Below are 26,310 nucleotides of genomic sequence, written 5' to 3' on the forward strand. Positions count from 1 at the left end.
TTATCCAATGAGGAGAGAGAACGGCATAAAGGGGCGGTCCTCTCTGTGTGTGTAGCCAAGGGATGCGCGTGATGCCTGTGGTGACGTAGGGACGAGGGCGGGGACTGCTAACTCCATCGGCTGACAAGAAGTTAGCCAAAACGACCGGATCGCTTACTTCTGCTTTAACTTAACCAGGGTGATTAGGAAGTGATGTAGACATCTCTGAAACGCAAAGGTTAAAGGGGCAAGTCATCCAAATTATAAAAATGAATATTCATTTTATCACCATCTTTTAGTGGCCTTGTAGACGGTATTGGTTTGAAAACATCTGTCTCTAAGATTTCTGCTTCCACTGCAGGTACAGTTGGAGACTCTTAGTTCTGTCTCTCCAGAAACAGTTTCAGTAGGTCTCACTGAACAGTTTCCTCTGGAACAACCGAGTACAAAAGAAGTTGTCTCTGAAAACTGTTGACAGGTACTGTAGGTTTATCCTGAGTACAGCATCACTGGTGCTGGTCGCTGGTGTTTTCTACTCCTTTGAAAAGTAATAGATAAGTATTTGGGGAAGTTAGTATCTTTGTAAATTGATACCACACTGTGTAAAACATGGTAATAACAACGACAACAACAACCAGGCATTTAAATTAGTGACATACCAGTGGGGTGACTCTTCTTTCAGTCTGTATACTATAAGCTAAGATAACAATCTTCTTGCTTTTGTCATGTACTCAAGACAAATTTCTAACATCTATACTCACATTTCCTGACCTTTTGGAATAATAGCAGTTAATTATCATCATTGCTCTATTCATTCAATACTAATAATACCACCTAGAACAGTGTGATGCTGTAAAAAAAAAAAGAAATCCAGCTGAGAAAAAGAGCCAGATCACACCAGATAGAAAGTGCTAAGAACCTAATATTCTTTTATTTTCATTTCATTACATTATATATTTGTTCTTTTTTTCTTTAACAATAGTTTAACAAAATAAGTGACCGAACAAGACTTTTCCAAAATAGTAAACTAAGGGAATACTGAGGAAATAACTTATTTTCGAGCAGATTTCAAGCAACACCGAAGGGCAACAGAGAAGTCTAAAGCAAACAACTTGTCATTCATTATTGGAGCAGACTCAACATTATATACAATAAAAGGACAAGTCAGCATTTGCACACACACTCACACACACAAACTAACACATACAAACACACAGCAGCCAGTTTCTTGTGCGTCTATTACCGCAAAAAAACAAAAAACAAACAAAAAAGCTTGTTTCAAAACTATTTTTGTTTCATGCATATTCATTTCCATAGCAACAAGGGGGAGGGGGAGTGTAAAAGGGAGGGGCAGGGGGGTTATCTATTTATCTATCTCCACTTTTAGGAGACTGACGCTCCACAGGCTTCACAACAATACATTCCCTTTGCATAGATTCTTGTGTTTGTGGAATGGACTGAAAACACTCCCGTGTGGTGGATTCCTTTAAAAATGAAACCGGTCAAAGTGGAATGGTTGGAAATGGGGAGCAGCCCTCAGATGTTGAAGACCCTTGATCCACTTTGAAAGACAGCAGATGGGTTTGGAGGGAGCTTGGTCCTCACCAGATGTTCCTGAGAGAAAGAGAGAGGAGGACAGGTATAACAGCAGCTTTTAAGGTGATCAGAGCGATGAAACCGGAGAGGGCAGCAGCTGCGGTGTTCACACTGGGCCCCGTGAAATGAGAGGAGACTGGTCGGGCCTGTGCCGTCAGAAAGCATCAGGTCTGCCGTCAAGAGAGCAGGCAGCACCGACTGCATCGCTACTTGCTGGTAAGAGCTGCTGACGGCAGCTGTTCCCAAAGCCCGGGCCAAAATCTGCCTGGACTGTAATTAATTAATAGATGTAAAAGTTGCCCATATTCTATTCTCTCTAGCAATTATTAGATCTATCAGTGAAAAGCACTCCAGCACTTCAGTTTACTTTGCGTTGCTGTGGAGTGTGTCAGCTTTTTTTTATTTGTCAGTCTTTGGAGAGGTTGTCGGCTTGCTGTCCCAGCAGCACTTTGAATGTGACTATACGGGCGCTGTGGGTGGCAGGAAAAGGCAGTACATGTTGTTCAGCGAGTCAGATTGGTGTGCGAGTTTGCTCACCTCCTCCCCACATGCACAAACACACACACACACACACACATACACACATACTTTTTTTCTGCTCTGTGAAGCAGCCAGGTCTGCCTCTCCTAAATTAGATTGGTGCCAAAGAATACTGCAACATTGCACTTCAACAGATAATTCATCAACTGGTGTACTCTATTTCCCCCTCCCCCTCTTTCCGCATCCTCTCACTCTCAGTCACCTATCTATCACACGCTGCATCTCGTTCCTCTCACCTTGTCTCGCTCCCTACTCTTGTCTCTTTCCCCCTCAGCTGTCTTTTGTCTTTCTCTTAATGCAATCCCTCTCCTCTCCTCTCCTCCCTGCTAGTGCCCTGCCAATTTGGCACAGGACACAGTTTCTGTAGTCCTGGGCAGCGTGGGAAAAGGGAAGAGGTCCAAGTGAAAGAAAAGGGGAGAGGAAAACAAGAGAGAAAGTCTGGCTTTGGGGATAGAGACGTAAAAGGGGGAGGATAGGAAAGCAAAAGACGGTGAGAGAGAGAGAAAGAGAGCAAAACAATGGATGGTAACAGCAGGGGAGGGTTTGGGAAACGAATGTGTTGAATGTGGCACAGCTTTGGAGAAGGATGGCACATTTGTGATCCTGTTTTTTTAAATTTTTTTTAAGTGTTCAGACATTAATAGGGCCATGATTTTATTCAGTCTAATGAACGCCAAATAAACAACTTTAAATATTCTAATGTGAAATAATTTCAATAATTTGCTGCCATTTGTCACTCCACATTGCCTACAGGGCAGTTTATGAGACAATGGACCCCCCACCCCTCCTTTCCTGCATATATTTAGAAGCATGACCCCCAAACTGAAAGAAGCACAGAACACAGCCTACATTCTTTTGAAGTCATTTTGTGTCTGTGGTCGTTTTGCATCTTGTTGCTGCCATTTTGCAAGTCCTTCTAGACGTTTTGTGTCTCACTGTTGTCGCTGTGTGTCTCTTTGTAGTGGTTGTGATTGGTTGTCCAAACAGGAAATGTGAAGTTACTTATCAGAGCAGTTGATCTGGACGCCCCAAGCCTGGATGTTGGTCTTCTCAGTATTCAGCCGACAAGTTAACCACCCATATCACCCTCTGACCCCCTGTGGCCCTGTCACTGGTTGGCTGAGGAGGAGGAAGCTGTGATAACGGGGGCAACAGGAAAGAGCACCTCGGGCTGCCCTAAATCTGTTTTTACAGTGCAAAGCAGCGTTTCCATCCCTCCGCCGTTAACGACTGTGTCACTGCCGCGAGAAAACGCACAGCATGCTGGATGCAGAAGTTAAACAGGGTTGTCCGTGAGCTCTGGGAGCACAGTCCTAAATCTGAGGGGAAGCGCCGCCTCTTAAGCGGACTGTAAAACAACCAAGAATTTGTTGTGAGACGACTTTTCCTGCTGAGGTTTCCAGTCTGCGTGCTAAACCTGTTCCCCATTCAGCGGTTTTTGTCTCGCTCATCCCTGACACACACTGCGGATTAAACAGCCCATCCTCACAAATCTGTTTGCCTTGTGTTGTGCTTGCCGGCCCCATGATTACACACACACATAAACACACTGTGCTGATGGTTCAGAACTGCACCCATTTAAGCCAGACAAGCTGGGCTTCAGGTTTAACACAGGTTCATTCTTTCCTCTTGACAGCTCACAACAACCTCTCACTGGGATGTTTTAAATTGGGTTTCTGGGTTCAGTGAGTTCAAGAAAACACAGCTTTCTAATCGCTCAATTGTCATCTGCACATCATAAAATTAGAGACGGCTTTTATCTGTTGAGATGGATTTTATCTGTTACAGGTGGGGGAGCATGCAATTTGATAGATTGATTTGAGCAATGATGAGAATTTCATGGCTGCCCAACTCCTTTATCACCAAGAGCAGATTGATTTTGATTTCAGCAGCTTATTTGGGTCTTAACCATTAAATCTTTTAATGAATAGACACAGCCAGTCGCTTTGAATCAGCCGCCCTGCTCCACACTACGTAAATGAAGAAGCTGGAACTAACACAGTTTCGTACAGTCCAGTATTTTTTTAATATTTTTTTTTTTACAGAATGGCATCAAAAACTGAAAATGGCCTCAAAAATACCAGCAGAGCACCATGACCCAGTGTAATACATACTGGAGTGGGATGTGTAATGCTTGGTCAGACACCTCTGCAGGGGGATGGTGAGTCAATAATGAGTTGGCAGTGAGTGGGCCAGTGGTGACAGGGGTGGATTATCTAAGATCAACTTGATTTGCTGCCAGGCCGGTTTGTGTCACTCTGGCATATTGTGGTATGACCGATGAAAGGCCTGAATAATGAAAAACAGCATAATAAACATGCACGTACAGTATACGTGTGTGTGTGTGTGTGTGTGTAATATTGACTGCAGTGTTCAGTCTCACAGCTGAACACACTTAATATACCGTGAACTCTCACTCCAACTGGGCCAGGATTATTAATAGCGTCTGTGTCCTGCCATTGACATCTCTCACTTCGACCTCCATCACTGAGGGACATAACAGCTTAATAGAGCCGTCATTATTATGCCGACAAAATTATGCAAATAACCAGAAGGGTGTCTTTCTCTTTCTCTTGGAGAGAAGAAAGAAAACACTGCTTTTCCCCCCACAAACACATTTCCTATAGTCTTCCCTGGTATCGTACAGTGTGAGATTTTTATGTGCAAAGACTGAAACAAACCAGCCTGACCTGGTCCAGCTCTCCTCTGGCAGATGGCACAGAGTGGTGTGGGCGGCGGGAGGAGGGATGGCACTAAACCTCTGGAGATTCCCAAAAACTGTCTCACTTACTGTCGCACAACAGCTGACCTGAGGAGAGGGGACATTGGAAAGAGGGGGGGTATGTCCCCTTGCCCAGTCTATCCTGTATTAATCTGGTACAACCTGACTGAACCCACGAGTTCCCTGGGCAAATCCTCTCTCCTTGTTGCAGTTACCTTTGCTTTATATTTCCGTCTTGCTGTTCAATTGTGTGAATATCTGAGTGATTCCATCATTTTGTCACTGGGCCACATTGAAAAAGACATTTTTTGTGCATTTGCTTGCTGTCAAGGCCCTAAAAATATCAAAATATCAAGGTAAAGTAATCAAATTTGTATTGGCTGTCATTTGCTTTCATGTTCATGCCCAAGTTCTGCTGTAGCTTGATGAAATCGGCATCTAAATACATACAGTAGTGGTTTAGGGTTTGACAGATGTTGCAATTACACAACTAGGACAATGAAGTACTCATGCGTTTCCGTGTAGCCTTCATCAGAGATAATTTTTTTAGACAGATGTCAGAATATTTGTCTGCGGGTTTGTTTTTAAATTTGTGACCAAAATGGAGCACAGCTGGAAGTATTACTCATTCCCTTCTTTATTCTCGTCGCGCTTGTTCTATTCAGGTCAAAGTAATGAGTGTAGCACCAGCAGAGTGTTACCTAACACAGAAAATGGCCTGTTTTAAACAGCTGGGTCACTTTGAGCTGCTTAGGGACAGAATGCTGTATCACTTTTCTGAGACGCTCCGACAGCAACAGGCCACCGGGGAGATGAGTGAAGATGACTTTCAGGAGGAACACGCCGTAGCGCTTTTTTAAAGAGCTCGTTGAAGCTCCTTTTAGTAAAATGCATAACATCACTCCTCCAGCTGAATGACTGACACTGGGTTTTGCTTCAGCGTATCATGACTACACATTTTGAACAACGTCGCTGTCTCTGCTTACCTCTCCTTTGGTTGTTCTACTGAACTCAGGCCTCTCAGGCAGGACGCTCTGCTGGAGGCCGGGGTGGCTGGGTGCACCGCCAACCAGCACGGCAGCTGGGATGGGCTGGGGGATGGCAACAGGTTGTATGTTGGAGGCAGCAGATGGGATGATTTGCTCCGCCTGATGCGGCCCTATGGACCTGTGGACCTCCCCACTGTAGGCAGCCTGGTAGCTGGTCTCTCGTGGGACATGGGTGGCCTCTGTCCCAGGACTGGAGTATTGAGCTGGAGGATTTTTCCTTGCACTTTTGGCTGGTTTCGCTCCCGTCCAAGGCCTGTACTCTTGCCTGGAGGAAGAGGGAAGCATCAGAGGCTGACGGAGGCTCAGTACAGGCAGACGTTTGGAGTCAGACTTGTTTTGAAACACTGGCCTATGGGGCAAAGGTGATTTAATGGGGCCACTCCATCCAATCTTTCTCAGTTTACTTTTCCTATATTTTATTATAAGCTCCCTAAAGTCTATTAGATTATGTCATCAGAGTTAGATTGTACTTGAGGCAATCAAAGTCTACAAGGTGGTGATGTTCACCAGCCCGAGAGGGTTTAATGAAAGATACTATCAAGCATCATTATTGAAGTGTTGGATCCACTTTGTTTGGAGCTTGGCCGATGAATAAAATCACCAGAGTGCCCCTTTAATCTCTAGAGGTTATTGTAATATCTCTAAATCACTCATTTCCCAATGAGGGCAGCTGGATCACCTCACTCAAGAGGTCATAAGTTAAATCTGAGAGGTCATAGACAAAATTTTTCCCTCAAATTCTTGTTTCTTGATAGTAAAACAAGTTTTATTTCTTATAACCTCTAATAAAGAGGAAGAGAATAAAGAAGCACCCATTGTAGCCTAATTCACATAGGAACCTATGACAGGGGGCTGAAAGTCAACATTTCTTAGTTCCCAGCCATCAAGGTAAGGTTCCCTCCTGACCACAAACCTTAAATAAAAGGCATCAAATCAAACATCCTGACTTAATAAGTTGATACGCAGGTTTGCAGGTGGTCAGGTCAGTGACCTATCAATAAAACTCAGCTATGGAAGCATCAAAGCTCTACCAAATCACTACCACCACCTCAATCCCTCCTCCACCTCCGAGTCTTCCACGGTCAGATGGAGGGGACAGCGACAGGTGCTGAAACAAGTCACAGAGAGGTTGCCATGTTGTCCTACCTGTAGGAGCTGGTTTTGCTCTCCTCCGTCACCTGCTGCTGCTCCCCCCACCTCTGCCCCCTGCCCCGCTCCTCTCTCTCCCCCGGTTGCGCCTGCTGGCTGTGGCAACTGTTCACCGGGCTGTCCGAAACACTGTCCGCCCTGCTCCCCCCGTTACTAATCCAAGGGAAATTCTCCTTTCTGGGAATGGGCCAGGGTTTGAAATCCTGCTTGTATTGGGTAAGGCTGGGGAAAGGCACTCCGGGCGGGTGGTAGTCCTCCCGGGGCTTGTAGCTGGGCTCCTTCCTCGCCCTGAAGGATCCACGGGTCCCCGGGCCATCTGCGGGCGCCTGGGGGGAACCGGCGCCGCGCGGCTCCGGGGCTGAGTAGTTATTCCCGGGTGCGCGCTCCGAGGCGGAGACCTGTTTGGTGACGGACCGCACCTCCTGCTCGGCGATGTCCGAGTAGTTCTGGATGGTGAGCGGCACGGACAGGTCCGATTTGTCGAACTGGTTCCAGAAGCGAGCCAGGCAGCACACTCTGCTGATGCACGGCCAAGCCATACCCCCCACCCTCTGAACTGTTCTGGCTGCTGGTGGAGGAGAGAGGCAAGAGGAGGAGGAGGAGGAAGGGAGAAGAAGAAGAAAAAGAAAAAAAAATCAAAGAAAAAGAAGAACAGAAAAAAAGAAGAGAAAACGACGAAAGATCAAAGGTTACATTCAGACTGAGTGCCACCCTCCCTCCGCGTCCGTCCCTGGGAAGCTGAGAGTGTAGACTGTCCAAGAGTCCATGTCAGCAGCAGAGATGAACCGGACTGTCGGGGACCGTCACTGAATATTCCTCTCACGTGGTCTGTGATAGTGCCTCCACTATGCAGAGGAATCTGTGGCAAATTATTCTCCGCATCTCTAACCGGATCCCGAGTGTCTGCATCGGTCTCAGCGGATTCAGCATCAAAGAATCGCCGTTATTATTATTTTTTTTAACCCCCTCTCTCCACCACCAGTCGCATCCACACGCGCAATGAAAGCTGTTTGACTTGTTTTTATGGCTCCTCCACTTAAACCACACACTGAAATGATGATTGCACCTAAACTGTTGCCAGTATGCTGAAGGTTACATAATTATGATGCAGCGTCAAACATATATTAAAGGAGAAGAAGAAAAATGGGAGACTGTCTTGACTTAAAAAAAAAAACACCCACTTAGCTGTTGAGTATGATGAGATGTTGTATCTCCAAATGGCTGGCAACATTTCTCACTGTTAGTCTTTGGCCATGTGTTGCACCAGCCTGCTTCATTTCCACTGAGGTCTTGTGGACTATAAAACTGCTCAAATTATGTATAAAGTAAATAATAATATGCTTCCAGATGGTGTCCAGAGGATGTTTCAGACCCGAACCAGTAGATATGAACTAAGAGGGACTCATGTGTATACAAAAGCAAAAGTACGAACAAATGTGAAACAAAGATGTATATCAATTACAGGAGTCAATCAATGGAATAATCTAGAATTAGAAATCAAACTGTGCAACACACTTAATAGATTCAAAAAGTTATTTAAAAATAATATTATTAATAAATATAAAACTGATTTATAAATACCAGTGTGCTTATAAACACATCTGGAAAAACTGTGAATGAAGGCTGAATTAGCTGTTTAGGTGTCAGGGCTCTGGTGTTGAACATGCTGGCTTCCACTGTCCTGGCTTATAGGACACTTAACTAAAACGCAGACTTTTTTGTAACAGCTGCTCTTCCTGCTATCACAACGTAAAATATGGGACCTGGGTGAGTTTGCTGATAGGGGATCCATCATGACACTATCAGGGCCCCATGGCTTCCCCTCAGAAAGCTTTGATGGCCCCATTGTATCTTAGCCCATGTAGAGCTTAAGAGTATTATAGCCTTTCTGGCCCTCATGTGTTTTGTGTGTGTTGTTTTTTTTCTTGGGCTTATTGCAGACAGGTTTCTACTCAGCTTGGACCACTCAAAAAAATATATTTTTAAAGTCAGTGTCTTAGAAAAATCCTCAGATTGAAGCAATGTTTACTTTAAGGATTGAAGAAAGGGCCTGCTGACTGCAACTATATGGGTGGTTTACTTTAAGAAGTGAGAGAGAGAGAGAAGTGGACTTTAAAGTTTGAACTATGAGCACATCACATTGCATCTTAGCTCACAACTGCCCATAATACTCTACCTTTCAAGTGGAAGAGGAAATGGTGAAGATACTCTGGTTCTTCTGAGATAACTGGGTTTCTTTTACAAAGTGGAGGCTTAGCTAGTGTAAAGACTGCAGTCAGGAAAGCTCTCACTGTCCAAGTGCATGTGGAGAATTACAGTTGATTAGGGTTCAATGAGTGTGAAATGGAGGGAAGTGACAGAGCAGGACTAGATGCACTGAAGGTGTAAAAACTTCCCTCTGTGAGCTGCTTTCGAAGGAGGAGGCGAACTCACACACTTGTTAAGAAGCACTTTGGTGGCTCTGACACAGAAAAAGCGACTCTTGTTGATGAAGATGAACAGGCACCTGCAGCCCATAAATCACGCCGACCCTATAAAGTTTCAACTTTAAGTTCAGGTTCTCTCGTTCACACTGCTGTGCTCTCAGTGATAATGTGACCCTTCAACAACACGTAATGAAATGGGGTGACCCAGGTTAAATTGTTGGTATAGCTGGAAGCAGCTTTTATGCATTTGCCGGGAAGTGAAAACATTTGAAATATCAGTGTGACACTACCACCTGCAGGAGACAACATGACATTACTCTTCCACACAGTGAGTTGTGCAACTGCTATGCATATTCTTTGCATTATTTCCATAAAGGTGGGAACGCGGCATACTGTGATTTAGTCTGTGCGGTGGTGGAAGAACTGTTAACCTCATCTTGTTATGTATTAAATGAATTGAATGAATTAATTAATACTGAATCATCAATGTGCTACAAAATACAACTTTTACATTTATATGGTTGTGGTGAGGTGATTAAAGTCCTACCACATAAGATTTGTAAATGTTGCAGATTTTTCAGTAATAGGGTGTTTTGTTTTAAGTAAAATTGCATAATCTCATTTTCATTATATTGTATAATGAGCCTCAAACTTTTATTGAAATGAAAGGGGAGCACATGTTCAGCAACTTACAGGCTGTGGCACTTAAACCATGTTTGATAGTATTAAATGGTTCAAAGTCAAGCCAAGAAAATATTCCAGACACCATGACCTCATCACCTGGACTGTTATATTAGTTAGGCTATATATGTTGTTCTGTATAATAATAAGGCCTTTTGGCACATTTGCTAAAATTTGATTTTCATAAAAAATGTTGTTTAAATGAAATCACAACATCTGATATCATTTTCTTTTTTAGTTGTTAACAGGCAAATGACTTTACGATCCCATTAATATTTTGTGATATAAGTGAGATGAGTTGCAGTTTTTCTTTGAGTCAAATAAAAAAAATATACACTATCCTGGTGTATCGACAGATTTCAGTTAAGTTATCCAGTCATTTCCCCAATGATCTTTTGGTTCACAGATCACAGGGACCTGGTCTTCCCAGCACGCAGCAAAAGTAACACCACCATACAGGAGGGTGCTAAGTACAAGTATTTGTGGAGTTTATACTTAAAGCTAGTAACTCCTACTCACTGTTTATAATTTACCTTCATAAAAAAATGGTGTGATGTGTCAAATCAGAGAGACAGACGTGTGTGTGTGTGTGTGTGTGTGTGAGAGAGAGAGAGAGAGAGAGAGAGAGGCTTTTGGCCTTAAGAGTAGGACCCCAGACTTTAATAGAGAAATAGAACAATCTAATATCATTGTGTTGCAGGAAACTTGGAATAGAGGAGACATGCCCACTGGTTGTCCTCTGGGGTATAGAGAAGTGTTTTTTCCATCCATGAAACTTAAGAATGTAAGCCAAGGCAGAGATTCAGGGGGGATGTTGATCTGGTACAAGGCAAACCTCACTCATTCAATAGAGTTCATCAAAAAAGGAAATTTTTCAATTTGGTTCAAAATAAGAAAAGAGGCTGTCTCCACAGACAAAGACCTATTCCCCCATCAGAGTCCCCTTACTATAACGAAAACACCTTTACCATTCTGGAAGACGAAATCAACTATTACCAGACACAGGGAAACGTGCTGATCTGTGGTGACCTCAACGCCAGAACAGGCACAGAACCTGACTTAATAAATACACACGGGGACAAACACCTGGCCAGATCAACATCCCCCCTCCTCCACATCAGCACAGAAACAATTTAGACAAAACAGTCAACAGAAATGGGCATCAACTGCTGCAGATGTGTCACACGCTGGGTCTGTACATAGTCAACAGTCGGCTTCGAGGGGACTCCTTTGGTCTCTACACATACAGCTCTCCTCTTGGCAACAGCACAGTAGACTATAGTATTACAGACCTAGACCCCTCCTATCTAAGAGCATTCACCGTCAGCCCCCTAACGCCCCTATCAGATCACAGCAAAATCACCCTGTACATTAGGAAGAGCCCAACAGACCCCCATGTAGCAGAGCCCAGCAGACTCAACCCCTCCAAACAGACTTATAGGTGGACAAGTCACAGCAAAGATGACTACCAGAGAGCAATCGGGCACCCAACTATCCAAATGAAGTTGGACCATTTTCTCTCCACCTTAATATCCCCACAATAAAGATGGCCTCAATCAGGCTGATGGGGATATCAATGACATTTGACAAAACAGCACTTCTGTCCAATCTGAGCAAACCTCATCATCACAGTTCAAACAAATCTACTCATGAAAAGTGGTTTGACTCTGACTGCAGGTGTCTGAGAAAAACACTCCGTAAATTATCCAATGAAAAACACCGGCAACCTGACAATCATAAGCTCCGCCTTTGCTATTGTGAATCATTGAAATTATACAGAAAAACACTAAGCACTAAAAAGAAGCAACACGGACAGCAACTCCTCGAAGAAATTGAAGAATCCATTGATTCAAATAATTTTTGGAAAAAATGGCATTCATTCAACAAATCACACAGAAGAATTGGCAATTCAAAATGGTGAAATTTGGAAAAAACACTTTGAAAATCTATACAGTACAATCACTCCGAATTCAGACCAAAATAATCTACTAAACAAATTAGAAACTCTTGAATCAGTTGTTAAAGACAACCAAAACTTAGATCATGAAATTAGTGAAGAGGAGCTACTGACCAAGATCCAGGCCCTGCAGCCAAGGGAGGCAAGTGGACCGGATCGCATCTTAAATTAAATGCTTCGGTTCGGCAGCCATAAAATCAAGACTGCCATACTGAAATTATTTAATATCATCTTGAACATCGGCCATTTTCCAGACACCTGGGGCCAAGGGATTATCACTCCAATCCATAAAAGTGGAGACAAGTACAGTACGAGCCCAACAACTACAGAGGCATATGTGTCAGCAGCAACCTGGGGAAGTTGTTCTGCAGCATCTTAAACAGCCGTCTGCAAAACTTCCTCAGGGAACATAATGTCCTGAGCAAGAGTCAGATTGGATTCACTCCACAACACAGAACCACTGACCACATCTACACCCTCCACACCCTCATCCAGAAACACGTCCACCAGAACAAAAACAAAATCTTCTCTTGTTTTGTAGATTTCAAGAAAGCATTCGACTCAATTTGGCATCATGGTCTGTTTCTGAAACTACTAGAAAAGGGTATTGGGGGAAAAACCTATGACACAATCAAGACAATGTACATAAATAATCAATGTGCTGTAAAAATTGGAATCATGGAAACCGACTTCTTCCCCCAAAGTAGAGGGGTGAAGCAGGGCTGCAGTCTCAGCCCCACCCTCTTCAATATTTACATTGATGATTTGGCCAAATCCCTGGTAGAGTCAGACATCCCTGGTCTCACCCTCTCTGACACTGAAGTCAAGTGTCTACTCTTTGCAGATGATCTAATCCTGCTCGCTCCATCTAAGGAGGCTTTACAAAAGCAATTAGATCATGTGCAAAAGTTCTGTCAGACCTGGGCCCTGACCATTAACCTGGACAAAACCAGAGTCATGGTCTTCCAGAAACGACCCAAGTGTCAGAAAGACCAACACAGGTTCCTCCTGGACTCTACAGACATACAACACACACAGAGCTACACATACCTCGGATTAAACATTACAGCCACAGGAAATTTCAATCTGGCCATTAACGATCTGCGAGACAAGGGCAGAAGAGCTTTTTGGTCCATTAAAAAATCCTCATCCACTGATATCCCTGTTAGAGTCTGGATCAAAATATTTAAATCTGTAATTGAACCTATTATATTATATGGAAGTGAAGTGTGGGGTCCTCTTGTAACCCGGGCCAAGACTTTGAGAAATGGGACAAACACCCGATCGAAAGCCTGCATACCGAGATTTGCAAAAGCATTCTCAAAGTCCATAGGAACACCCCCAATAATGGATGCAGAGCTGAATTAGGCCAATTTCCCCTTATAATTCGGATCCAAAAAAAGAGCAATAAAATTCTACCAACACCTCAAAGTCAGCGACCCCAACTCCTACCACTACAAAGCCCTGCAGTGCCAAGAGGAGAGCAAAGACAGGAGTCCCCTCAGCCAGCTGGTCCACAGGCTCAGCTCCACCAGCACCGAGCACCAAGACCACCCTCACACAATCCGGCCCCATATTATAGAAAAACAAAAAGACAATTACATCAACTATTGGACATGTACAACCAAAACCCAAAGCAAACTGCAATGCTATTTGGCCCTAAACAGAGACTACTCCATGGCAGATTACCTGAGTTCAGTAACTGACCCCAGACTGAGGAAAACCTTGACTATGTACAGACTCAGCGTCCACAGCCTGGCTTTAGAGAGCGGCCGCTACAGACAGACCTGGCTGCCCAGAGACCAGCGCCTCTGTCAGCTCTGTCCACATAGAGAGGTGGAGACAGAGCAGCACTTCCTGCTGCACTGTGACTCATACACACACATCAGAACACAGACATACACTAACATCACACTAACAACACCAAACTTCACCCAACTCTCAGACCAGGACAAATTCTGTCATTTGTCAGGAGAACAAAGAGCCACTGCTTTAGAAGCAGCAAAAATATGTTTGTGCCTGTCACAAAAAGAGAGAAGAGCTGCTCAACATGAGCTCCTCTATGAGCAGCTGCTCCTGCTCCTGTTGAGTTTTACCTGCTAAATGATATCTACACTGTTTGTTCATTAGTATCATCTTTATTATTATATTATCTGTTTATTTATTTATGTTGTATGTGTTATTTTACCATTTTTGTAACACTTTGGCAATATTGTAATGATAGTCATGCCAATAAAGCTTGTGAAATTGATATTGAATTGAGAGAGAGAGAGAGAGAGAGAGAGAGAGAGAGAGAGAGAGAGAGAGAGAGAGAGAGAGAGAGAGAGAGAGAGATAGATAGAGAGATGTTCCTGCTGGCAAAGTGGCTCCAGAAGCTGGATATGACTGGACTCTAGTAGTTGACTTGTGAAATTACAGACATTGAACACATACAGAGTTTGGTGAGGCAGCATTTGATTGCACTGAACTCTGTGAGGAACTCTGCATGCAGCATTTCAGTATTTCACAGATCCAAAAGATCCTGTTTTGGAAGTCTCTTCAAAGGCGATCACTGGGAAAGAAAGACAAACATTAAAAGAAAAACATTAGATTAAATAGACCTGATGGGTAGCTACAGTTGACATCAGGAGAATAGTCACACTTCCTTGTAGCAGGCCTACTAGTGAGAAAATGACAGATCTAACTTGAGACTGTGTGAATCGACTAAACTTCTGGTGGTCTGATCTGGTTTCACTTAATTACTAATTTTCCAAAACAAGCATGAGATGATCCATACAATGTATTTATCATTAAATCTGTGTGTTAAGAGAGAAGTCAATGGCTTTATTTTAATTGTAGCCTATAAAAGATTACACAATTATTTCAAATTAATATTTTTTGTTTGTTTGTTTGTTTTAATTAAAGCATTCTCCAGGCCTGGATTTAATTTATTTATAGCTATCTTTGTTTATTCAGGCTATTTACATTTATGTTTTATTTGGGTGTCTAACTTGCTTTAATAGCCTAAATCAAGGTTAGGTTTCCCTGAACCTTCTCCTATCCTGAATCGGAAGCGGACTTTATTTTGACAGGCAGAAAAATATTAGAACACGAGTAAAACACTAAAGTGTTAATTCATGTCGCTCCGCCTCCTCTCAAACATTCACCAAACCAGAACCAGAACACAGCGAGAAAACATTTCTCTCATACTAACCCTAATTTCACAAATCACTTTTTTAGCTTTTATATCGGGGTCACGTTAGTTTCGCTGGAGCTGCGTGAACGGGAACTTCCGGTTGGAGGCACGAGCTCTCTGCTTTACCACAACACGTGGACGTTCAAACGCACGAGCCGCCTTTTTTAAAAGAAAAAGAAACCATTACAGGCGTGGACGTGGATGCCGTAAGTAAATGAATGGATAACGTGTAATAACAAGCACACAGTGTGTAGGAAGTGTTGTCAGTAATCATGTAAATGCACTAAACTGAAGCGGCGGTGAGAGCTGAGCAGTATGCGGCTCCAACTTACACTCAGCCCCGCATGCGCTGTGCTACAACCCCGGTGTGACTATGTAATGTTGCTGTGTGTGGAGAGGGAGGTTCAAGAGCACAAAACAAACCCAGAAAATGCACGTAAACGTTTTCATTATCCGTCGAGTTCGTATTTTAAATGTCCTATGCTAGTGCCAGCCTCCAGGTAACAGTCAACCAACTTAGACAGGGGCGGAGCCAGACTTTGTAAACACTGGGGAGCAGCTGAGCTGGGTCTCTGGGCCAGAAGTAATAGGCTAAATGTTTATCCGGATAATCTACCTTTGAATCCATGTCACTGTAACTGTGCTGCAAATCGAGAATCCGCAACAATGCTAAATAAATGTTATCTTCAATACAGAAGGAGAAATACAAAAACAACAACAACATTATCTTTCTTCAGGGAACAGCAGTTTGTACTACTGTACTGACTTTGATCTGCTCCTGGTCATTTTCTCTTTTCTTCCTCTCTCACTCTCTCTCTTTATCATGTTAAAAAAGATAAAATGCATTTCTTCTTCTCTTACACCTGCTCCTGGCACCTCTGCTCTGCTCTTCACTCCTTTAACGTCAGCACATTTTTTAAAATCTAATTCCTCTTCCTCTTCCTCTCCACATGCTTTAACACCTGGTTTCCCATTCTCTCCTTCATCATTTCCTCTCTGTCTCTTCCTTCTCTCTTTTTCACTCCCTAAATTCACATCCACTTCAATCCACAATCCACTTCTCTCCCTCTTTGCACCAATCCTCCACTCCTCCTCCTCTCCTGGCTCCTTGTCCACTCATTTTCCCTGCTGGCTCAGCCTTTCCGATGATGTGCACACCGTAAATGACATCATCACCCCTCTTGCGTCAAGCCTGATGACATAAGCTGTCAGGTGGACCTATAGATGGGGACATTTCCCCAGTAATAGAGCTCCCATCGATTTGCTGGCCAGGTCAAAGAGACTAAAGGGAAATGTCACAAAGATAAAGTTATATAAACCTAAAATGTTTGGGGCTTGAGCTACATGAGTCACCATCAGCTTCCCCACTGCCACTGAAGATGTTAGTGTTATGACAAGTTAAAATGGTTAATACACAGCCTTAAAGACACAGAATGTAATGTAGGTGAAATGTGTGTAAACAGTTATTAAGCCCACTGTGTAAACTCGTGTTTACAACAATGTGCATCATTGTCAGCACTTAAGACAAGTTAGAAGATGAGCATGAACTTCTCCCAGAGTCAAAGGTGAAATCATGACTTGTGTCCAACCAGTAACTTAAAACTCCTATAGCTGTAATTAGGGGACATTTGGCCTTTTGACTTGAAAATATACTAGTTATTGGAGTAATTGGTAATTTGAAATTTTTTCGGTGAGTTTGTTTAATTACCACTGAATGTGTGAAATGAATGGGTTCTCTTACGTTACATAACTAATGGCTGTTTGTATGAACGGTGATGGGGGATGAAAACATTTACATTTTTATTTAGATGTCTTTTTAAAAAAAAATGTGGTTATATTTGTGTGTTGCAGAGAGCATGGAGCACATGCCAGATGACAACTCCCGATATAAAGATGTTGACTACTGGGATGAGAGATACAAGACAGAGCGGAGCTTTGATTGGTTGGGTGGCTTCTCCAAATTCCAGCACCTTCTTGAGGAACACGTGAGGAAGGAGGACTCCATCCTGGTGCTTGGTGAGTATAGTTTTCTGTTTACTGACTCAATTTGGATGGTGCCCTCTTCCCTTCATCCTCTCACCTCACAATGCCAGATAACAATATATAATATGACAGATCGCTGCTGTTGTCTATTGGCAGCGCCCGTGGTTTGAGTCCAGCCTGGGACCTGTGTTTGCAAATCAGCTCTCTTTTTCTGTCCCTTATTTCCTGTCATCCTTTTATCTGTAGCTGTCAAGTCAGTGAGAAAGTTACCATTTATCATTATGAATGTCGGATGCCATCACTGTGGTTGTCAGATCTGTCATTAGCATCACTTTGTTGGTTAAATCTCCCAGGACAGTTGTTTGCATGGCATTGTCCTGACTCATCACTTGGTATAAAAAGCTGGTTGATATTAAAAAAATGTGCAGTTATCTGTTGCACCACACAGGTTGTTAAATTCACACGCAAGCAACCTTTGGTTTGGTTTGTGTGAGTCTGGGCTATGGAAACATTTTCAGCCTTGATATCGAGACTATTTTCTATACTTTCTCTCTGTAAATTATATAGAGTAGACTTTGACCTTTATTACTGATAAAAGCACTTTGTTGTCTGTGGTGCGTTGAATCCCTCGATATAAGGGTGCAGTTTCTGTAAATGTCCACAAGCTGTCACTGTTCTCCTGAAAATAAATGCAGTTCTCTTGCACCCAGCACCTACCTGCAGTACCTGCCTTCTCTGTTTGTTTGTTGTAATGACCCTGCAGCTTTGAGATTCAAACACATTTGATGCATGAACACTGTTTTTGCTGCTGAACAGAATAGCCATGTTAAGAGAACTGGAGCTGCATGTAATGTAAAGCAAATGCCTTGAGAGCTAAAATGCTGCTGTGGGGAGTTTGTTACTATTTGCACTAATTCTTCAGTGCTTATTTTGCATCAAGTCCTGTTGGTTTGATTTTCATTTGAAGCCAGAGTAAGGATTTAACTGTTTGTTGTTTGCACATGAAATTGTTATTTGCCTGCTTACACTGATATAGTTTTAGCCATTGACTATAGTGTGTGTGGCTCTTAATTTGCTTTATTTAGTTGTGATCAAAATGAGCATTTCTTTCCTTGAGGTGTAGCTGTGCACACCGACATCCTTCTGATGGGTTGTAATTATCTCTGACAGACGGGTTTGGGGCAATTAAAAGACTGTGAAGAAGTACTTTTAATTATTTGTTGTGTATAATTTGTAGACAGATGCCAGTTTGCGGAGATTTGTACGCTTTGAAGTGTTTTGTTGTCAGACTGTATAGTGTCATACCTCCACAGAAGCATAGAGGGCTATGGTGGTCTATCTCTTGCTGATATGAACATTGTTTATGTATGCACAGCGGTGTCTGTGTGTGTCGTGGGGTTTGTTAAATTTGTGTCAGGGAGTGATGTGTGTGTGTGTGTGCGTGCTGCTAATTCCTGCAAGGCTACAGTGCCAACATACAGACAACTTAATTATACCTGGAGGTCTTCTTGTGCCCTCCTGCTCCAGAGGTGTACATGTATTTTGAAGCACTGAAAGTCAGAACATTGACAGACTGGTACAGATACAGATATTATGCAGCCTCACTTTTTCAGTGTGCGTCACAGGCACACCTACAGCAGAGGCGTGAGTGGGCTCGGAGACTCTGGAGGCTGATATATAAAATATCTTCTCTTGCCTCTCTCCTGCGTTACACTGCAGCAGGCAACACCAGGGCAGACCACTTTCTGCACACACTGATTTAAACCCAAAGGAGAGCCATTACATCGCTTGAGAGCTCTCATCTTTGGAGGGCATCTCTCTCTCTTCTTGCCAAATCATGGTATCGCACGTTCCTGTCACTAGCACGTGTAGTTGCCGTCTTCCTCGACAACACACATGCACAGATGTGCAGCAGCTATATGGGGAAGCCTATACTGTAAAGGCGTGTGAACCCTCACGTGTCCTATAGACATGAAGAGCTCTTAAAAGCACTTAAACATCGCCACGCTTGGACAAACCTCTGCCACGGCTGCACACATTTCCCCAGCTGCCCTCACTTGTCAAGTCTGTAAATCCACAGAGACTATTGGCTCGTATGAAATGACACAATAAATTAGCGTCACTATAGAGGGGACCAGGGTATAACTTGGCGGAGAGGAGAGGAGAGGAGAGGAGAGGAGAGGAGAGGGAAGACGTAAAGAAAGAGTTGAGGCGCCACAGTGCTGTTAGTGTGTGATGAAGGGATAAAGGAAAGAGGGATGAAAGGGAGGTAAATAACTAATCAGGTTTGGGCCACTTAACTGTCTCCGATGGAGACCGTTTCCATTAAGATAATCTGAGAGAAAGAGAAAAGTGGAGGAGAGATGCAAACATGAGGAGAACTAGAATGCTTTGTTGCATGTTCAAGTTGTTGTTCTCCTTCTTCTCTTTGTGTTACCTGCTTTACAGTTATCTGTACACTTTTCATATCACATCTTGCCGTCGCCCTCCGAGCCTCCTTTTCCGTGTTTTCTCCCAGCCCCACTTCTTTCCCACTGCTTTCCTAATATCTACAGAGACTCCCTCGTCTCATTGCTTTTTGCTCCCCACCTTCCCTGTAACCTACTTCTTGCCTTTTGGTATTATTATTCTCACTTACTCAGCAATATCTGCCCTCTCATCTTCATCATAGCTGCGCACAGTGTCGTCTTAGAATGACAACAGATCGGTGACAGTCTGAAATTAAACCAGACAATGCACGATGTGAGGTCTGCGTTGGAAGGGGTGCAATCGATAAGGATGGGTGATACCACTTGATTGTTTTGCTTTCGATCAATTTATAGTAGCGGTACAACCACAGTAGGAGAAGTCTGGTGATATTCTGTATCCCCTCTTCCTGCTAACAAACTAAGTAGTGACAACAAACCAACAATGAACAGTTCCTGGTAACAAGTACTGGCTGTGTATACAAAGCCTGATGTAGTTTAGACCTCCGTGCTGCAGAACTTCAATCATTGTTCAAATACAAACGTACTGTGGGGGAAAAGAAGTATTTGATCCCCTGCTGATTTTGTTAGTTGCCCCCCCACAAAAAATTGAACGAGCTATGGTTTTTATGTTATGTTTATTTTAACAGAAAGAGACCGAATATCAACAAAACATCCAGAAATAAAACCATCAAGTGAAATAAGGGCAAAAAACAGCAGGGGGTCAAATACTTATTTTCCCCACTGTATACAGTGATAGTTTATTTTGTGTCGGACCCACTTACACTACTGTCTTGATGCTGTGAATACTTGCTACAGCAGCAAACCTGTGGCAGAAAATAGTACCAAATAAACACATCACACTGTGCATACAGAAATAATTAGAGCTGTTTGAGTAACCTTCACCTAAAACCACATTACCCAGCTTTTTTAGGAGCTACAATATGAACTCCAAGTCTGAACATCAAGAGTGATTTTGGGGGTTTGGTGTCTTGCCCAGGGATACTTTGATGTGTGGCCAAAAGGAGCTACATTGTTTCCCCTCTGAACACTGTTCAGTCTCTCTCGTCTAGTTCTTATTTCATGCAGGTAACTTGTTCTAACATTGACAGTTTCTCGCCAAAGAAGATACCGTGTTGGTCGGGTACAGTGTTTGTTTTATGTAAGCATGTATTCTCAAATGGACATTCGCTATTGATCCGTCAGCCCGTCGTGCTCAACAAGGTGGTAAAATCATTCATAACAGCAGCAGATCCTGTTTAGAAGCTGCACAGCCCACTCAGGCACCCACCTCCACCAGGCTGACATGAGGTCAGCGTTGTTTTTGATTTAGAATGATGCAGAAAAGTTGCTAATTTACAGACTTAAGTGCAGCAACATTTATGTAACCATGACATTGATAATCAGAAGTGAAAATACGTCATTGAATATTTTAATGGTAATGCTGGTAATTGATGGTAATGTGTGTCTAATACAGCCTCATAATGTGACATAACTCCTCTCATTACTGGCTGGGTCATCTGCATGGTAAGCTGGAGGGCCTGGGGAGCTGTGTGTCACAGCATTGCGTCAAGCATCAGACTCCGACCCCCCCCCCCCATAGTACCTGACCTGTATGTGTGTGTGTGTGTGTGTGTGTTAGCCACATTACAGAGCATTAGCAATGATAAACTCGCACAAGGTCCGGTTCCATGCAGCCACGGCTCCTTCTTTTATGGCCTGCTCTGCTCCGGGGCTACTGTCAGTGATGTAATGGCCCCACGTCTCCCACTGGTCAGAGCTCATGCTTTGTACCTCAAGGCGAAGGCTGATGATGTAATGGCTCCATTCTCCTGCAGTGTGTAGGGGCTGAGATATCCCGGGAGTATCTGGAGTCCATCTCCATTGTTCTTTACATGTTAACATCAGTCCACTGGGTATAGAGGGCATGACACAAACTGTCCTCCGTCACACTAAGAAGAACACTTACCCCTCAGGGTCTGCAAGGCTACTGACGTGTGTGAGTGCCTCAAAGTGTCAGTACTGACATTTCTGCATTGAAATATGTATGTTTATTAAACTACCGTACGTATGTATTTTAAATAGTTTCTTAAAGGCATACCAAGAATTAAGAGATAATTTAAGCTTTATCTATCTATCTATCTATCTATCTATCTATCTATCTATCTATCTATCTATCTATCTATCTATCTATCTATCTATCTATCTATCTATCTATCTATCTATCTATCTATCTATCTATCTATCTATCTATCTATCTATCTTTTGAAGCAGAACCTATTTTGAGCTTTTTATTGCAAATGTGGAGATGATACTTTCCCTTGTCTTCTATGATGGGAAACTGGGGCCATCTGTTGAGTGTGAGATCTAGATTTTGAAACAGTGGTTTAACAGGACTATCTTAAAGGGGAACTATGCAAGTCCAGTTGCTTTTCTGCTGTTTTGCTAACCCTCCTCCCAGCCATGTGCATTTGATACCGCAACCTTATCGTGTGTCTTGTTTTGTATCTTGTGTTATATATTTTCCTGCCGCTGTGACACTTTGAATTTCCCCTTTGGGGGATCAATAAAGTCTCATTCTATTCTATTATAACAAAGCCAGCGAGAAAACAATCCATGGAGCGCTGGATAACGTCATATATCATATACAATTTTACAACATTCTCCCTGTAACATAAAAATCTTGAATCGCTCCTCTTTTTTTTTTTTTTTGAACAAATGTTTTTATTGATATTTCAAGCTTTACATACTTAAACACACTTACAGAATTATTCTTGTTAAAAGCTTTACATTTTTTTTTTTGTTCCGTATCTGAGTAAAAAAGTAGAAAACGCCAAAAATAGGAACAGCATGAACAGAGAACCTATCGGCAAGGTTATTCCATATTTTTATGACAGTGTCAGAGGTCTGAAAGTTAAAATAAATGGTTGAATAGATAATAAGAATATTGATAATTATGTAAAAATCAAATTGAGTAGAATTTCCATGGTGATTGATACTCATGAAATGAAATAATAAAAACAGAAATACACCCTTTTACTTTTGAGGGTCCAGGCCTGTAGGTGTCTATGCTGAATCATCTAGGTGTCCTGTAATGTTAGTCCAAAGTAAGTAATTAATGGATTCCACCTCCTCTTGAATAAGGCCATGTCAAGGTTGAGCTTTGCTGTTATTTTTTCCATTGTGTATACCCTAAGAAGTCTTTCTTTCCATTGATCAACAGTCGGGGGTAATGGCTTACACCAGGACATAGTTATCATCTTTCTTGCCACCATTATGATGACTTTGAATAGATACATTTTTTCTCTACATAAAAAGTCACAGGGAAGCACTCCAAGAACAAAGATCAGCGGGTCATTCCTTATACTAGTTTGTAAAATGTTAGAAATTTCCGCCTGGATCCCCTCCCAGTACATTTTCAGTTTAGGACAATCCCAGAAAATGTGTGTGTGATCTCCAATTTGTCCGCATTGTCTCCAGCAAAGATTTGTCTTTGTTTTGTCAAATTTGGAGATAATAAATGGAGTTTTGAAAAAGCGGAGATTCACTTTCCATATGAATTCTTTCAATCGCTCCTCTTTAATTGGGAATTCACTTCAGCTTAGAGCTCATCTGCTGATGAAGACAGTAAAAACTCTGGAAAGCGTTTGTAAATAGACCATGAGTTGGACAGTTTTTTTGGACAAAACTGTGTTTTCAACACCCAGGGCCTCCTCTCATGGCCATTGTCCCCTGATAGATTAATTAATTTAGAATATAATTGGCAAGCCTCCTTGGCTAATTAAGCCATTTGTTCTTTGCAACCCTGTGTTGTCTATAATAGACATGAAGAATCTCTCACCTCTGTAAATGTCCTGCATTGCTGCCTCCTTTTTAGATCACCTACTGACATTGTCCGTTGCTGGGTTCCCTCATCTCCCCAGGGCGATGTAGATGGTGTTTATTCGCGAAGGAAATAGTGAAAGACCATGAGTGACTGCACAGTCAGCTGCTGTGTAACTATGTATGGCACAGTGCCTCAACTACAATGACATTATAACTTTTATTAAGAACATTACCACATCAGCGTCCCTCCGTCACTCTCTGCCTCCAGCAGGTCCCATCTTGTTCATTCATTCCTCACACCTGTCGCCTTCTCTCCCTTCCTCCTAACACGTCCTACGAGCGCTCCTTCACCTCCTCCATTTCCTCCTCACCGTTTCACCTCTCCTCTTCCTCGTTGACCATCCCTCCCCTCCCCTGCCTTCCCCTCTGCCTTCTTGTTAGTATTTGGTATCAAAGACTTCGTCCACCTGTGGTCCTGTTATATATATAGCTGGGGCGGAGGTGTTTACAACAGTGTTGAGAGCTGTGGGACCTGCACTTTTCACAGAGTCCAACTAACTGTTGGTGGGTTATTATGTTGAGCTACAGCTCATTCTGAAATTGGCATCTCACTATGAGGACGTGCACTCTTTTCACAGAAGCCAACGGTCACTGCTGCTGTTAAATCTCTGTTATATACTGTTGTGTATAATGCCGATAATCAGTGTCTTGAATATTTAATATGGGGAGCAACCATTATAAATGTAGACAGCTGAGTTTGACAGTAGACAGTAGAATGCAGCTATACCATGTGTGTAAGAGTGTTATGTCTGTGTGTAAACCTATGCAGTGTGTACCCAACATATAGGCCAAGCAATAGGATTTCATTTCAGTGTTAAGAGGGAGATCATAGGTGACAATCCTCTCGCATTCCTTTTTTTCCTGCAGTGTTAGAGACGCACACGCATGCACCTACAGTACACGCGCACAGGCACAAAATGCTGATGGGATGGAAAGTCACTGGCAACACGGGGGAGAGCGAGAGAGATTTGAAGTGAGGAGTTATGTCTTAGCAGCTGTCAGAAGATCCAGCTGACATCAGATATGCTGTTGCTCATGGGAAGCTCAACCTTGGTTTCTAAACTTGACTTTCTGTATTTTTCCATAACCTTTCCCTCCTTGATTTCCTCCTCTCCCACTTTATCATTTGTTTTCCTTCCTGCAGCCCTGTTCTCCTTCATTCCCACACCACTCCACCATTTTTCACTCATCCTCCCCTCTGTTATTTCCCCCCTTCTCTCATGTCTCTCACTCCCTACACAGACGAGCACTAGCATGCACATACCACCTCCTCCTCCTCCTCCTCCTCCTCCTCCATGCACGTGGAATAACAACAGCGGTGAGGCTGCGAGGAGCGGGGCAGCTTTCAGAGGAATAATAGAACCGAGAGACGGGCCTTGGCCATTTCACGCTTGCCCTTCCTTTTATTGATTGCAGCCCTTCCTTCCTGTGGCGGCTGGAGGCGGAGCGAGTCTGATCAGATAGGCTTGTATCAGCTCTGTCCTCCATGTCGCTGCCCTAGTTTAGGCTGGCACTTACCATCCAGCTTATTCACAGTAGCGTTCAAGGAATATATTGGTGTTACATATGGCCCGGTCTCTGACACCGACAAGCTCTCACATCTGTATATGTTAATCAGACCGATACAACAGTCTCACACTGGCCTAGCTGCAGGATTAGCATGTCTTGGAAGGTGATAATGAGCAGCAACAAGAACAAAATTGTGGCGTTGCATTGTTGTTGGACAAAAGCGTTTGTCTGGAGCAAGGTAATGCAGTGATAAATGTAGCTGCTCAATAAGCAAAGACAGTAGAGGTTGTTTTGTCTGCAGTGTCCTCTGGCCTCGAGGAAGAAAAAATTAGACACACACACACACGCATATTTACAAACCTAGCCACACACACAGAGTTCTGTATCATTGTATTGTCTGTCTTTACCCTAACATCTGCAGCACATGTGGCAGCACTGTTGGAGGTGAGGTGTGTTGTGTGCATGTGGGCTAGGTGGATAAATGAATGAATGGCTGTATCGGTGAATGAATGAATGAATGAAAGACTGAGAACATAGGAGGTGGAGGGGTGTATGTATCCATCCATCCACCTCTCTCTTGTCACCTTCCTCCCTTCTCCTCAGCATCCAGATTGGCTGTTTTCAGTTTTCAGGGAGCCCTCAGCATGCAGCAGTCAGTAAGTCAGTAGGGGCAACCCCTCCCTCCCTCCCTCCATCCCACCCACCCACTCCTCCTCTCCTCCTCCCCTCTTTTCCCTCTTCACCCCCCCTCCCCTCCCTTCTCTTTCTCCATACTTTTTGCCGCTGTAAGGAGTGGTGCTGTTTATGAATGAGCCTCAGAGCCGCAGAATGTGAATGGAAAATAAGAGAGCGAGCGAGCAGATAGGGGCGCAGGCTGAATGAGATGCAGCAAAGCAGGGAAGAAAAATGGAGGAAGGATGCTGAATGAAAGTCACAAGGGTGGGCAGGAGCAGAGGGTGGGTGCTAGAAATGAGGAGAATGCGAAATAGCTGCGGTCCAATTGCGGTGTCCCTATCATCCTCTGTGTGTGTGTGTGTGTGTGTGTTGATGATAATGTCCACCCTCATAGGTATGCAGATCAGGGAGGATGCCTGGACCGGTGTGGCTGCTTTGCCTGTGAGCCAATGGGAATCTCCACTACCTAACTACCTAACACACACACACACACACTTGCACTCGCATACACAGCTTTCT

The 26,310-nt window shown here is 43.3% G+C and overlaps 2 protein-coding genes across 2 annotated transcripts in view; one reads left to right on the plus strand and one right to left on the minus strand.

The window, feature by feature from the left end:
- Positions 1–883: 883 nt before the first annotated feature.
- Positions 884–7,979, minus strand: map6d1 (MAP6 domain containing 1). The gene is made up of 3 exons (XM_085805672.1): positions 7,033–7,979; positions 5,824–6,151; positions 884–1,593 (listed from the first exon to the last, which is right to left on the minus strand). The coding sequence occupies exons 1-3, from the start codon at positions 7,572–7,574 to the stop codon at positions 1,516–1,518; spliced, it is 948 nt and encodes a 315-aa protein (XP_085661798.1). The 5' UTR covers positions 7,575–7,979; the 3' UTR covers positions 884–1,515.
- Positions 7,980–15,337: 7,358 nt separating this feature from the next.
- The window catches only part of ece2a (endothelin converting enzyme 2a), an 81,173-nt gene continuing 70,200 nt past the window's right edge, over positions 15,338–26,310 (plus strand). Inside the window, exons 1-2 of the mRNA XM_085804262.1 lie at positions 15,338–15,480; positions 17,126–17,290. Coding sequence (XP_085660388.1) covers positions 17,131–17,290 — 160 coding nt within the window. The 5' untranslated portion in view covers positions 15,338–15,480; positions 17,126–17,130. The remainder of the gene's footprint in view (positions 15,481–17,125; positions 17,291–26,310) is intronic.

The sequence above is a fragment of the Trachurus japonicus genome, chromosome 17, assembly GCF_045865225.1.
Source record: "Trachurus japonicus isolate A0001 chromosome 17, Traja_1.0".
NCBI classification, from domain to species: domain Eukaryota; kingdom Metazoa; phylum Chordata; class Actinopteri; order Carangiformes; family Carangidae; genus Trachurus; species Trachurus japonicus.